This window comes from Ornithorhynchus anatinus, chromosome 2 (assembly GCF_004115215.2).
Source record: "Ornithorhynchus anatinus isolate Pmale09 chromosome 2, mOrnAna1.pri.v4, whole genome shotgun sequence".
In the NCBI taxonomy this organism is placed as follows: Eukaryota; Metazoa; Chordata; class Mammalia; order Monotremata; family Ornithorhynchidae; genus Ornithorhynchus; species Ornithorhynchus anatinus.
The window spans coordinates 108,137,258-108,150,072 of NC_041729.1; the positions used below are offsets into that span (position 1 = coordinate 108,137,258).

General features: G+C 44.9%; 1 protein-coding gene across 4 annotated transcripts in view; it reads left to right on the forward strand.

Annotated features, from left to right (window-relative positions):
- Nucleotides 1–12,815, forward strand: part of UXS1 (UDP-glucuronate decarboxylase 1) — a 91,061-nt gene that overhangs the window by 57,468 nt on the left and 20,778 nt on the right. For all 4 annotated transcript variants that reach the window (XM_039911191.1, XM_029057877.2, XM_029057878.2 and 1 more), the window contains 3 exons: nt 2,066–2,125; nt 4,863–4,984; nt 10,117–10,236. In XM_039911191.1, the coding sequence (XP_039767125.1) occupies nt 2,066–2,125; nt 4,863–4,984; nt 10,117–10,236 (302 nt within the window). The remainder of the gene's footprint in view (nt 1–2,065; nt 2,126–4,862; nt 4,985–10,116; nt 10,237–12,815) is intronic.

Below are 12,815 nucleotides of genomic sequence, written 5' to 3' on the forward strand. Positions count from 1 at the left end.
TAAGGATAATTCAGCATGAGGTTCTTACCCGGTAGCAAGCTTCAGAAACAAAGATTTCCCAATGAAATAGCTTCGAAGAGGGAGACTCGAACCACACCCCTGTTTTTCTCCTAGGGGTAAGACCTTATGAGTCTATTGAAAGTTGAAATGCAAATTGAGTTCAGAAGGCACTAAAATTAGATTTAAGGGAAGGCAGGAGGGGTGGGAGGAAAAATAACCAGGAATATTAGTTGGCGGGGGACTTAGTTGAAATTCAGGGGTGTGTTTCCCACATAACTTTCTGGTAACTAGTCAGAGCTTTCTGTAGTCAGAACTGATTGCATCTGACAAGCCGTCCAGGGAAAGAATACCTATACCCTGGTTATCTTGCAAATTTTATTTGCTAGAATGTAGTCTTGAAAGTTGTCTCTTTTCAACCCCATCTTTACTCTTAAATAGGGGAACCAGAGCTTGCAGAGCAAGACTGTAAAGGATTTAAATCAGGTTGCAATTAGTCAACTCTCTGACCTGAAGTAGAAAGGAAGCAGAACAGCACATTGAGCACTTAACTGATGGATCAGTGGTATGATTGAGCACTTACTGCGTGCAGAGCATTCATTCAATCATATTTATTGAGCGCTTACTGTGTGCAGAGCACTATACTAAGTGCTTGGGAGAATACAATACAACATAGTTGATGGACATGTTCCCTGCCCACAAGAGGGTTCTAATCCCAGCTCTCCCGCTTGTCTGCTGTGTGACCATGGGCAAGTCACTTGTCTGCCTCAGTTACCGCATCTGAAAAATGGGGATTAAGACCGAGCTCTGTGTGGGACAGGAACCGTGTCCAACCCGATTATCTTGTATCTACCCCTGTGCTTAGTGCAGAACCTGAAGCACAGTAAGCGCTCAACAAATACCAATTTTTAAAAAAAGAGCAACCGATGTATGATCAGCCCATCTTATTTGTGGTTAAGGAATTTGAATGTGTATTGATCTTTCGAATCTCAAATGTGATATGCAGAAGGTGGTGGCGTCTGATGGGGAAGTCTGGGCCCCTGTTCCACCTCTGCCTTTGGCCCATGTGACCCCAAACAAGTCACTTCACCTTCTCCGCCTCAGTCTACTCAGCTGTAATATGAGAGGTGATAACACCAGCCACTAAGTCGCAGAGCTATTGTGAGGATAAAAATGAGATAACTGATATGAAAGCCCTTGGGAAAAGTCAAAGTGGCATTCAAATCCAAGATAGTAGTGTTATTTTTCAAGGTTTACATGTGAGCCAAAATCTGAAGAAAAGAACGTTTCTTTCATGCACCCTCGTGGGATAAGATAGACAACTGGCAGAAAGTTGTTTCCATTGTAATGCTAATGGATGGTAACCTGAGTGACATTTTTCTGTGATTATTTCATTATGAAATTTTAAGATCAGAAGGGAGACAGACCTATCCTCTTGGCTGTAGTGGGATTCACTTTGCGCTACACTGGCAAATAGAAACTTCAAACAGAATGTCAGCTTTGAAGGTTCAGCCCTGCATTTTCCTTTGTGGGAGAAAAAGCATTTGTAAGGAAGGGGAGGCAGTGAACCATCCAGAATCTGTTACCTGGAAGCAGCATGGCCTAGTGGGAAGAGCTCGGGCTTGGAAGGCAGAGGACCTGGGTTCTAATTCCGGCTCCTACACGTGTATACTGTATGACCTTGAGCAAGTCATTTTATATATTTGTAGCTCAGTTACCTCATCCATAAAATGGGGATTAAAACTCAGGACAGGGACTGTGTCCAATCCTATTATCTCGTATCTACCCCAGCCCTTAGTACAGTGCCTGAAACCTAGTAAATACTTAACAAATACCACAATTATTATTATTATTTTATGGTTGTTGTTAGCCTGAAGAGCAGGCAGGAAATCCAGCCTGATTAACTTGTACCCAACCCAGCACTTTAAAACAGTGCTTATAGAACAATGCTTGACACATAGTAAGCACTTAAGAAGAACCATTAAAAAAAAAATCCCATCTCACATTTTTGGGGTCAGGGCTTCCATCTTGACACCCACATTGTTCTTTCTTGTGTTTACCCTTTCAGGGTTGGCAAAACGGGTTGGAGCGCGCCTTCTGCTGGCTTCCACCTCCGAAGTGTATGGAGGTAAGTGATAAGCCGAGTGTGGAAATGGGAAGACAGAGGCCAGAACCAAGAGCCTGCTAGCTAGTGGACCCTGGGCTTGCAACTCAAAAAATGGGATCCAAACCCAGTGTGGGAACCAGAGCCCCAGCCACCCCAGACACTCGCACGTTGTCATGGGGGTGCTGTTGTGTTGTCCGTTGGTGAGGCCTGGCCCGGTTTCTGCTGTGGTCTCACCATCTCCCTGAAGCTTTGGCTCAAGAAGAGCGACTCTGTTGTGGACTGCAGCGCAACAGGCTGGCCTGCCTGCTTCAGGGACTTCGTTTTCGGCCGAGGGGCAAATTTTTTGGAGACTTTGGCTTTGCTGTGTCCGTATAAGTTGTGCCATCACCCTTCCATGTTCTTTCTTTCTCTTTCTCTCTCACATACATACATATCACTTCAACCTGACTTGCCCAGTACAAATTCCTGTAGCCACAGCACTCACCTCTCCCCCTCATCTTTGCCCAAGCACTGCATGTGCCACTAGGGAGATGGGGGAAAAGTTCACGTGACCACCCTTTAAATCCCGGAAAGCAGTCAGTCTGTTAATGATATTTACTGAGCGCTTACTGTATGCAGAGCACCATACTAGGTGCTTGAGAGAGCCCAGTGTAACACTTAGACACATTCCCTGCCAACAGTGAGTAGTTTCACCTGAAAACCAATTTGGCTGATTGTTTTACCGCATTTCCCCGGCTGCCAAGCAGCTCTTTCCAAGATATCTCAAATATAAAGGCACCTGAGCTGGTCGAACAGTGACAAAGATATCCCCCATCCACCCTGTCTGTACCATCAGCCCCATAATCAGAAATGCATTTGCCAGCTTGGGTTTCAGCTTTGCTGTTGAAGAAATCAGAAACTAACTATATGATACAAATCGTGTGATTCAACACCCATGAGAAGCAATGTGACCTAGTGGAAAGAGCATAGGCCTGGGAGTCAGAGGACCTGGGTTCTAACTCTGGTTCTGCCACTTTTCTGCTGTGTGATGTTGGGCAGGTCACTTTACTTCTCTCTGCCTCAGTTATCTCATCTGCAAAAGGGGAATTAGGACTGTGAACCCCATATTGAAGTCCTCCTGAGAGCTCACCTCCTGTAGGCGGCCTTTCCAGACTGAGCCTTCCCTTTCCCTCTGTCCCTCCTCCCCTCCCCATTCCCCCTCCTCCCTCCCTCTGCTCTACTTCCTTCCCCTCCCCACAGCACTTGTTTATATTTGTATAGATTATTATTCTATTTATTTTATTAATGATGTATATATATATCTCTGATTTTATATATCTATTTTGATGGTGTTGATGCATGACTTCTTGTTTTGTTTTGCTGTCTTATCTCCCCCTTTTAGACTGTGTGCCCATTGTTGGGCAGGGATTGTCTCTATCTGTTGCTGAATTGTACATTCCAAGAGCTTAGTACAGTGCCCTTCACACAGTAAGCGCTCAATAAATACAATTGAATGAATGAATGAATATGGTACAGGGATTGTGTCCAACTAGATTAGCTCATATCTTCCCCCGTTTAGACTGTGTGCACGTTGTTGGACAGAGATTGTCTCTATCTGTTACCAAATTGAACACTCCAAGCTCTTAGTCCAGTTCTCTGCACATAGTAAGTGCTCAATAAATAAATATTGAATGAATACCCCAGTGCTTAATATAGTGCCTGGCACATAGCGTGTAAATGCCATTTTAAAAAAATCATATTTATTGAGTACTTACTGTGTGCAGAGCACTGTACTAGCCACTTGGGAGAGTACAATATAACAATATGAGACACATTTTCTGCCCACAGTGAACTTACAGTGTAGAGGAAGGTGGGGGGTTCTGACTGTGGGCCCTTAAGAGAAATATCTTGATATCTGGGTATATCTTATGGTGTACTTTTTCTTGGGTCTCTGCTGCTGGAAGGAGAAAACATCCTGAGTGATTTAGTGTGTGGGGAAAAGCTATTGGATGTCATCCATCAGCCTCCAGATTCTACCTTACATGGGACCAGTGGAAGTAATAACTCATCTAAATTAACCTGTAGAACCGGGAGCTAGGAATCATGTGAATCCAGGTGACTTTCTTCTGAATGGTTCCATTTCCCGACACAGCTGAGATGGGATTAGATAGCTTCTCTAACTCCATCTAGCTAGGTGTCCTCTGGAAGTGATGAGTTCCTGAATCACCACTTGGCCTTTCTTCCTTTGGTCTAGAGGAAAGAGCACAGGTTTGTGAGTCAGGAAACCTGGGTTCAAGTCCTGGCTTTGCCACTCGCCTTGCTGTGTGACCTTGGGCAAGTCACTTAACTTCTCGCTCCCTCAGTTCCTGCACTTATAAAATGGAGGTTCAAGACCTGTTCTCTTTCCTCAGACTGCGAGTTTTATAGGGAAGGGGGACTGTATCTACTCCAGGACTTAATACAGCGCTTGGCAGAACTTTGAGTCCTATGTGGAACAGGGTCTGTGCCTGACCTGATTGTCTCAAATCTACCCCAGAGCCTAGTACAGAGTTTGGCACATAGTAAGTGCTTAACAAATGCCATATTCATCATTTATTAGCCCTTGATTCTGTGGGTTCCATGAGTAGTCTCCTTCCCTCAGTTTTTCACCCGAGGAGATTTCTATTAGCTGGGGAGAGGAGCTCATCTGTAACCAAAGTTTGAGAACTTTCCATCTTCAGTCACAAGTCTGGGAAGAAAAGACAAAAACCCACCCCGCTCTTTCTTTTTTTTCTCCCAGACCCTGAAGTCCACCCTCAGAACGAAGATTACTGGGGCCACGTGAATCCCATAGGGCCCAGGGCCTGTTATGATGAAGGCAAGCGAGTGGCAGAGACGATGTGTTATGCCTACATGAAACAGGTAAGAAATCAGGATTGGGAATTCCCTGGATGGGGATTATGCTTTCTCTCTTTGGACAGAGAACAGGAGGTTTGGGAAGGGGCAGGAAAGGTGCTTTCTCATATTGCCTGCTCTTAAGACTCTGACTAATTTTGAGCAGTTGATTTTTCTCCTTAAAGCTAGTAGTCTGGTGGGTTGGGTTCAATGCTGTTGATGCCTGTCTACTTGGTTTGTTTTATTTTGTTGTCCGCCTCCCCCCTTCTAGACCTTGAGCCCGTTTATTGGGTAGGGAATGTCTCTATGTGTTGCCGAAGTGTACTTTCCAAGTGCTTAGTACAGTTCTCTGCACACAGTAAGCGCTCAATAAATATGATTGAATGAATGATTGAATTTAATGTCCTGACTTGGCAAAAAGTTGAAGAAAGTGAGATGTAAATCTGTTCTGGATCATGGGATCGTTTTAACAAAGGCGACCAACATTAAGAGGTGAATAAAGGGCAGGGAATAGGTCTTTTTACTGTTGTATTTTACTCTCCCAAGAGTTTGGTACAGTGCTCTGCACACAGTAAGTACTCAGTAAATACAATTGAATGAAATCAGTCTAGTCATGGAATTCCAGAATGAGAGCCAGATTCGGATAAAAAATGTTGATTTCTCTCTGCTTTTCCTCACCAAAGCATGACCGGTACCACTGGCACAGTCAGCAAAGGACTATCACAATGTCAAGCTAATGCTCTGTTGTGTCTAACAATATAGTTATATAAAATGGTTTGAATTCCACTGTACTGATTTTGTAAGTGAAAACTTTGAATTGACATGCAAAGGTCAGTAGTTACCGTGGGAGTCACCCGTATCGTCAAGGATGGGCACGTGGTAGACGTATGGAAGAAAATCTATTCAGCCCGCCTTTGACAAACTGATAATCTGAAAGAGATCTTCTATTAGCAACGCAGGAGAAGTAAAAGAAAAAAAAATCTTAGATTGATGTATCATCTGTAAGTGGAGATCAGGAAAGTTGAAAAGAATTGATAGTTTTGCTATTGTATTTTCATCATTTCATGGGAAGCATCATGGCCTACTGACAGGCCTGGGAGTCAGAAGAAGCTGGGACAGAGACTATGTCCCATTATTAACTTGTTTCTACCCCAGGGCTTAGAACAGTGGTTGACACATAGTAAGCACTTATTATTATTCTTATCTGCAAGGCTAGCCTAACTCTACAAACCCGTTTAGCTGGAGCCCAGCCTCATATCCATCATATTCTTAATGATGGCTCGTTGTTATCTCAGACATGTTCGTGGCATCTCACCAGCCCTGTTAGGGCTGCCCTGCCTTTCTTTCTCCTGTTGTTGTTGGGCTAGAAGTGGTGTTCCCCCAGCTTCCCTTCCCTGCAGCGTCTGTCTGTGGCTGTTTGGCAGGGTCACTGCATGTCAGCAAGCGGCAGGCCAGAACCCGGCACTTGTTTCCCCAAGCGGGAGCGTGCCAGGCCTCTATCCGGGTGGCCCGGACAGGTTCAGGGAAGGAAGGGCCAGCGCAGCGGGGTGCTCCAAAGAAAACCCGTCGGAAAGAATTAGCGTGATCGTAGTTCAGCATGGCAGAGAGCATAATTTTCAAGCCAGTCTTCGGAAAGTGCTATTATATTCCTGGAAGCTGGCTGCCTATCAAGATGTTTTTTTCCAAAACATTTCCCTCACAATCTCAGCTTCGCCAGGGTTAGAGGGATCGAGTAGCAGTGACTCCAGAGAGCACCCAGGCAGCATGAAGTCAGGTGCTGGAGCTGTGTCCCCGGGTGGTACGTTGGCACCCTTGATTCTCTGCTGGACCCAGTGGCGCCGTTGAAAATGAGCGAGCCCTGCCCAGCAGACTATCCTCCCAACTTTGAAAACATTTCCAGAGTTTATGGGCTAGCCAGCACTCCTCAGACTTCTTTTAAGCGCCCTCCTAGTCCCCCGTAAAACCTTCTCGGGACAAGTGACTCATCCCCAACACCATGTGGGTTGAAACCGCAGGACACAAAAGCGAAAGCCGATCATTTAATATTAGAGAATGACTCAGCCATTCACTTAGTTGGCTGAATTGCCACCTTGTATTTCGAGGCCCAGCGTTTCAATTTAAGTCAATGAAGGGTACTTGAATTCCCCAGCCTTGTCTTCATCTGTGACTTCTTTTCTCCGAGACAGTCCCAGGTCATGGGGTTAAAACTTTTAAATTAGCTGGAAATGTTTAAAATGTACTTACCTTGGTTTGCTATTGCTTGAGAGGTACACTGCTTTCGTCATTAAAAATGTGCTGAGAAATATTTACTTTTTGAGCATAAAATAGGTATGAGTCCATTTCTAGGCCCTTCCCCATTAGTAAAATCAATGCATTTATGGGTACAGCTCAGAGAGAAAAGTCCATGAATAAAATTGGAATATTCTAAGCCCAGAGTAGAGCTTTATCTCGTCAAGGATTTTGTCTCAGACAGGGGCAACGGGGGATGTTTGGGTTCACGGTGTGATGGTGGGTGTATCCTGGACATCTTTGAGTTCTCTTCTGGGAAAAAATTAGTTGTATCACTCAATCATCGTTGGTATTTATTGGGTGCTTACTGTCTGCAGAGCACTGTAAAAACCCTTGGAAGAGTACAGTAAGCAGGCACATTCCCCGCCCAGTGGGTCACAGTAAATACCAGTCATTCAGATGGCAGTGTTCGCTCTTGGCAGAGCAGTGAATTGGGTCCTCTAGACTGTAAGCTCATTGTGGGCAGGGAATGTGTCTATCAAACTGTTATGTTTTGCTCTCCCAAGCTCTTAGTACAGTATTCTGCACTGAGCGCTCAATAAATGTGATTGATTTCCATGGGGACCGTCACAGGAAGTAAAAGCCAAGTCCTGCTCTCGAGAAGTTCATAATCTTGTGTGGGAAATGGTATGAACGCAAACACACATAAACCCAGGTGGTTGTATGTGCCAACAGATAACTGGTGTGTTCCCATGCAGATATGTTTAATAATAAATGTCATGGTTGCAATAAGACATTTTTATTCTTTGGAAACTTGGACAAGTACTGGAATTGTGCTCTATTCCACAGGACACTTTTCAGGTCCTCTCCTTGGTATGGAACTGTTGTTTAGTGTGTTTCCGCATTACTTCTTACTCTTTTCCCCTCTGCCGCTGTTGAGGTATAGAAGTCCTCCTTTGATTTGACCTATTTTTCCAGGTCAGTAAAGAGGGGTTTTGCACGCCCACCTGCCTTTTTGAACCTGAGGGTTACTGGAGTGTCTACAGTACCTGATTTGATCTCTCAACTTGGTCACTCAGAGGTTTGAAAGGATCATGTTAATTCCACTCCGCAAACTTCTTTCTGTGAAATTAGACCAAGCCCCCATGAGTAGGCTCTCTCCTCATCAAGGTAAAATAAGCATTTTCCACAAGACACTCTGGAGAGCTAAATATAGACATCTGCTAGGTCAGATGCTGAAGATGAAGATCAGAATTTTGGAGAAGCAGGGAATGTTGCTTAAATTTGGCGTGAATTCAGATACTCCATTTGAAAGATCAGTTAAGATATTGGGGTGCCTTAAGCATCAAGCAGATAATTATAATAATTTCTCCAATAAAGCAGTGCAGTAGTTTGATTTTTCCCCACATTCGATTGATTAATAATAATTATTATGGTACTTGTTAAGTGCTTACTATGTGCCAAACACTGTTCTAAGCACTAGAGTAGATAAAAATTAATTAAGTTGGACACAGTCCGTATCCCACATTGGGCTCACAGTCTCAATCCCCATTTTTTACAGATGATGAGGTGGCTAAGGCCCAGAGAAGTTAAGTGACTTGCCCAAGGTCACATAGCAGACAAGCCGTGGAGCCAGAATTAAAACCCATGACCTTCTGACACCCAGGCCCATGCTCTATCCACCACATCATGCTGAGTCTCCCTTGGCAGGGATAGCTTGAATTTCAAACCGGTTACAACCATTAAGTTCACTGTTAAAACGAATTGTTGCCCCACAGTCACGACCTAGATTTTGAAGTGACAGGCTATCCAAGTATCAGCTTTCAATCAATTAATCAGTGGTTTTTACTGAGCACTTAACTTTGTGCAGAGCACTGTACGAAGCGCTTGGGAGAATGAAGTACAGTAGAGATGAGAGGCACGATCCCTGCCCACAAAGAGTTTACAGTCTAGAAGGGGACAGACATTCAATAGATTACAGATAGGGGCAGTGGCAGTCTCAGGAGACGTCTCAATGGAAAGAGCACGGGCTTGGGAGTCAGAGGTCGTGGGTTCTAATCCTGGCTCCACTGCTTGTTAGCTGTGTGACTTTGGGCAAGTCACTTCACTGTCCCTCAGTTACCTCATCTGTAAAATGGGGATTTAGACTGTGAACCCCACATGGGACAAGCTGATCACCCTGTATCCCCCCCAGCGCTTAGAACAATGCTTTGCACATAGCGCTTAACAAATACCATCATTATTATTATTAAGGGAGTGGGAGAAGAGGAAAGTAGGGCTTAGTCTGGGAAGGCCTCTTGGAGGAGATGTGCCTTCAATAAGCCTTCGAAGGGAAGGAGAGTAATTGTTGGATTTGAGAAAGGAGGGCCTTCCAGTCCAGAGACAGGAAATGGGTGAGCGCAGAGCACTTTTTTAAGCACTCGGGAGAGTATAATACCACAGAGTTGGTAGATACGTTCCCTCCCCACAAGAAGTTTAGTACAGTGAAACCTGAGTGACGTGGAAGCTGTGTGATTCTGGATATAAGGTGCTAAGTCATCTAGGTTTCTAAACAACCCAGGCATTCAGCTCTTCCATAGCCTGTGTTTTCACTACCCACCTTGGGTAAGACACCATTAGGGACTTGGGAAGTGTTCCTCTCCTGACACACAAACCTCTGTATACAATGCGAGTGCAGTATCGGGAGGAATGATTGTGTACTCATGGGTACCTATAGTGGCCCACACATTATAGCAACAAGTTTTCCTTAACAGGGTTGTGTCGGGAATGTAGCCCACGCATCCTAGGAGAGCTGATTCTACTTTTTGATTGTGTAACTGTTGGCACTAAAGTATTGCGTTCTTCAGGGAGAAAAAAATTCTGTAATCCCAAAGAGCATCAAAGTGAATCTGTCCTAAATGCTGTGCTTGTCCCCCCTCTGTGTATTTCAGGAAGGGGTTGAAGTCCGAGTCGCTAGGATCTTTAATACTTTTGGACCTCGGATGCACATGAATGACGGCAGAGTTGTGAGCAACTTCATTCTGCAGGCCCTCCAGGGCGAACCTCTAACAGTAAGTACCTGTTGCGGCATTTTTAACTTTGCCCTGGACTTGGGATGGAATTTCAATGATGGGATATCAGCAAGACATATTCATGACTTTTGACTTTTCCCCCACGGAGTTTTTAATTTATGAGGTTCACACCCTGAAAGTATAAAGTGCTAGGACGTATACATATGTACGTTGATTGGCATCCATTTTTGGCTTGGGCCACAGAGGGCATCGCTTTCTGAGCGCCCCTTCGGTTGACTCTTCTGCCTGCCTTCACAGGCCTCTCTAAGGCAGTTCTCGGGGATTGAACTGAAGCATTCACTGACTAAAAAGTATGTATAGTGTGTTTGTGGGTGTTTATATATTTTTACACTTTCAACCAGTCATATTGAGTGCTTATTGTGTGCGGAACACTATTCTGAGCATGTGGAATCAATCAACAGTATCTATTGAGCGCTATGTGTGGAGCACTCTAGTAAGTGCTGGGGAGTCTACAGTATAACAGAGTTGGTAGGCATGTCTCCTGCCCTCTAGACTGAAAGCTTAGTGTGGGCAGGGAATGTGTCTGTTATTATATTGTATTCTCTCAAGCACTTAGTACATGCTCTGCACACAGTATGCTCTCAATAAATATGATTAACTGTCAGACTGTCCACAAGAAGCTTACAGTCTAACATTCTTACTTATTTCCCTTAGAATGCTTTTATTTTCTCCAAAGCACTTTAACAGCAGGGATCTCTTTATATCCTCGCAAGATTAATATGAGGAAAAGAGAGGCCGGGACAAGTATTAATCTCCTCAGTTTCCAGTGAGCAAACTGGAGCCTACAGAGGTTACTCACCTTACTCAAGGGCCAAGAGAAGGCCATTGGCTGACTCACAAAAGACCGGTTCTTTCCACTGCACCACCCAACTCAATTCCTGACTCTGGGTTGTAAAGGTGGGAAGAGAAATGGCTGAAGTGTTTCAGCGTTGGTAGACATGGTTTCTGCTCACAAGGAGGTTACAGTCTGGAGGGGGAGGTAGAAATGAACATAAATAAGCACACTGGAGAGAGCAAAATGTTTTTAAAGATTCCTTCGATGGGAAACATGCTGTCTCCACATTGAAAGTTTTTCGACACACACAGTTTTTCAGTGTTAATGGTGGTATTTGTTAAGCGCTTACGGTGTTCCAGGGCACTATATTAAGACCTGGGGTGGATACAAGCAAATTGAGTTGGACACAGTCCCTGTCGCTCGTGGGGCTCACAGTCTCAATCCCCATTTTACAGATGAGGTAACTGAGGAGTATTACCAGGCATCAAGAAGCATGTACCGTAAACTCCCTGACAATTGGTCTGAACCCATACTATTTCTCATCTTGTTGGTTTTGTCAAGAAGCAGGCCACTCTGGGCAGTTCAGCTGTTGGTTTTCTCTGAGCTCAGGAGAGCTCCATGGTTTTCTATTGTAAGAAACTCAGTTCTAAATCTCGACATCTTGCCCTTCCCTCAACCCCTATGAACCTGCAAAGTAGGGTTTCCAGTATTTCAGGAACTAGGGTCCTGTGAAGGAAATCCCAGGAGAGGAGCAATCAGAACACCTAAAGGATCAAACCTAAATTCCCTACCCTTTTCTTCCCCACTGACACTCCCCCATATTTGGTTGCCGCCCTACGGTTGCTGTTCTGCCCTTTCAGGCGTTGGCTCTTCCCTTTAGGCTGTGAGATCAGAGCCATTCTTCACCCCTGGCACAAACGTTGAGAAATCTCTCCACAGATTTGTCCTTGGCTACTGGCAGGGAGTGCAGCAAATCCATAAGCCCTTGGGGGAGGTCGGGGGGAGCGAGTGGAGGCTGGCAAGATGGTCTTCTTGTGGGGCCCCAGGGGGCAGACGTCTTGTGGTGGTAATAACTCAAGTGGTGCCTCTGTGCCGGCAGCTTCCACAGCCGGTGTGGGCGGAAGGAAGGGGAGGCAGTTGGGCACTAAGTGCTTTCGCTCAATAATTTAGTCTGGAAGCGTGAAAGAAAGTGTCAGTGTGAAGTTAGTCAGATGGCCCCCTCTAGGGAACGGCCTTGGGTTGGTTTGCTTTTCTTCTTTTGGGGTGTTTTGGTTTTTTTCAATTACTTTATCCACATTTATTTCAGGGGCCGGTGGATTAGATTCAGTTTTTCCCTCAATCCTCCCCCCACCCCATTTTGTTTTCTTTTTTTCAAATGTGAGAAGCAGCCTGGCATAGTGGATAGAGCACCGGCCTGGGAGTCACAAGGTCATGGATCCTAATCCCAGCTCTGCCACTTGTCTGCTGTGTGACTTCGGGCAAGTCACTTCACTTCTCTGTGCCTCAGTTACTTCATCTGTAAAATGGGGATTGAGACTGTGAGCCCTACATGGGACAGGGAATGTCCAATTTGCTCGTATCCACCCCAGCGCTTAGTATAGTGCGTGGCATGTAGTAAGCGCTTAACAAATTCCAATAATTAATACTCTGATTATCAGTGGAGTCTGAGGATCTTTCCTTTTTTGTGGGTCGGAGACGCACTCCCTCTTCCCTCCCCCTCCCAACTAGTTAAAATGAAAGCACAAAAACCCACAGAGTGTTCAGTCAGTTTCAGGTTTGGCGG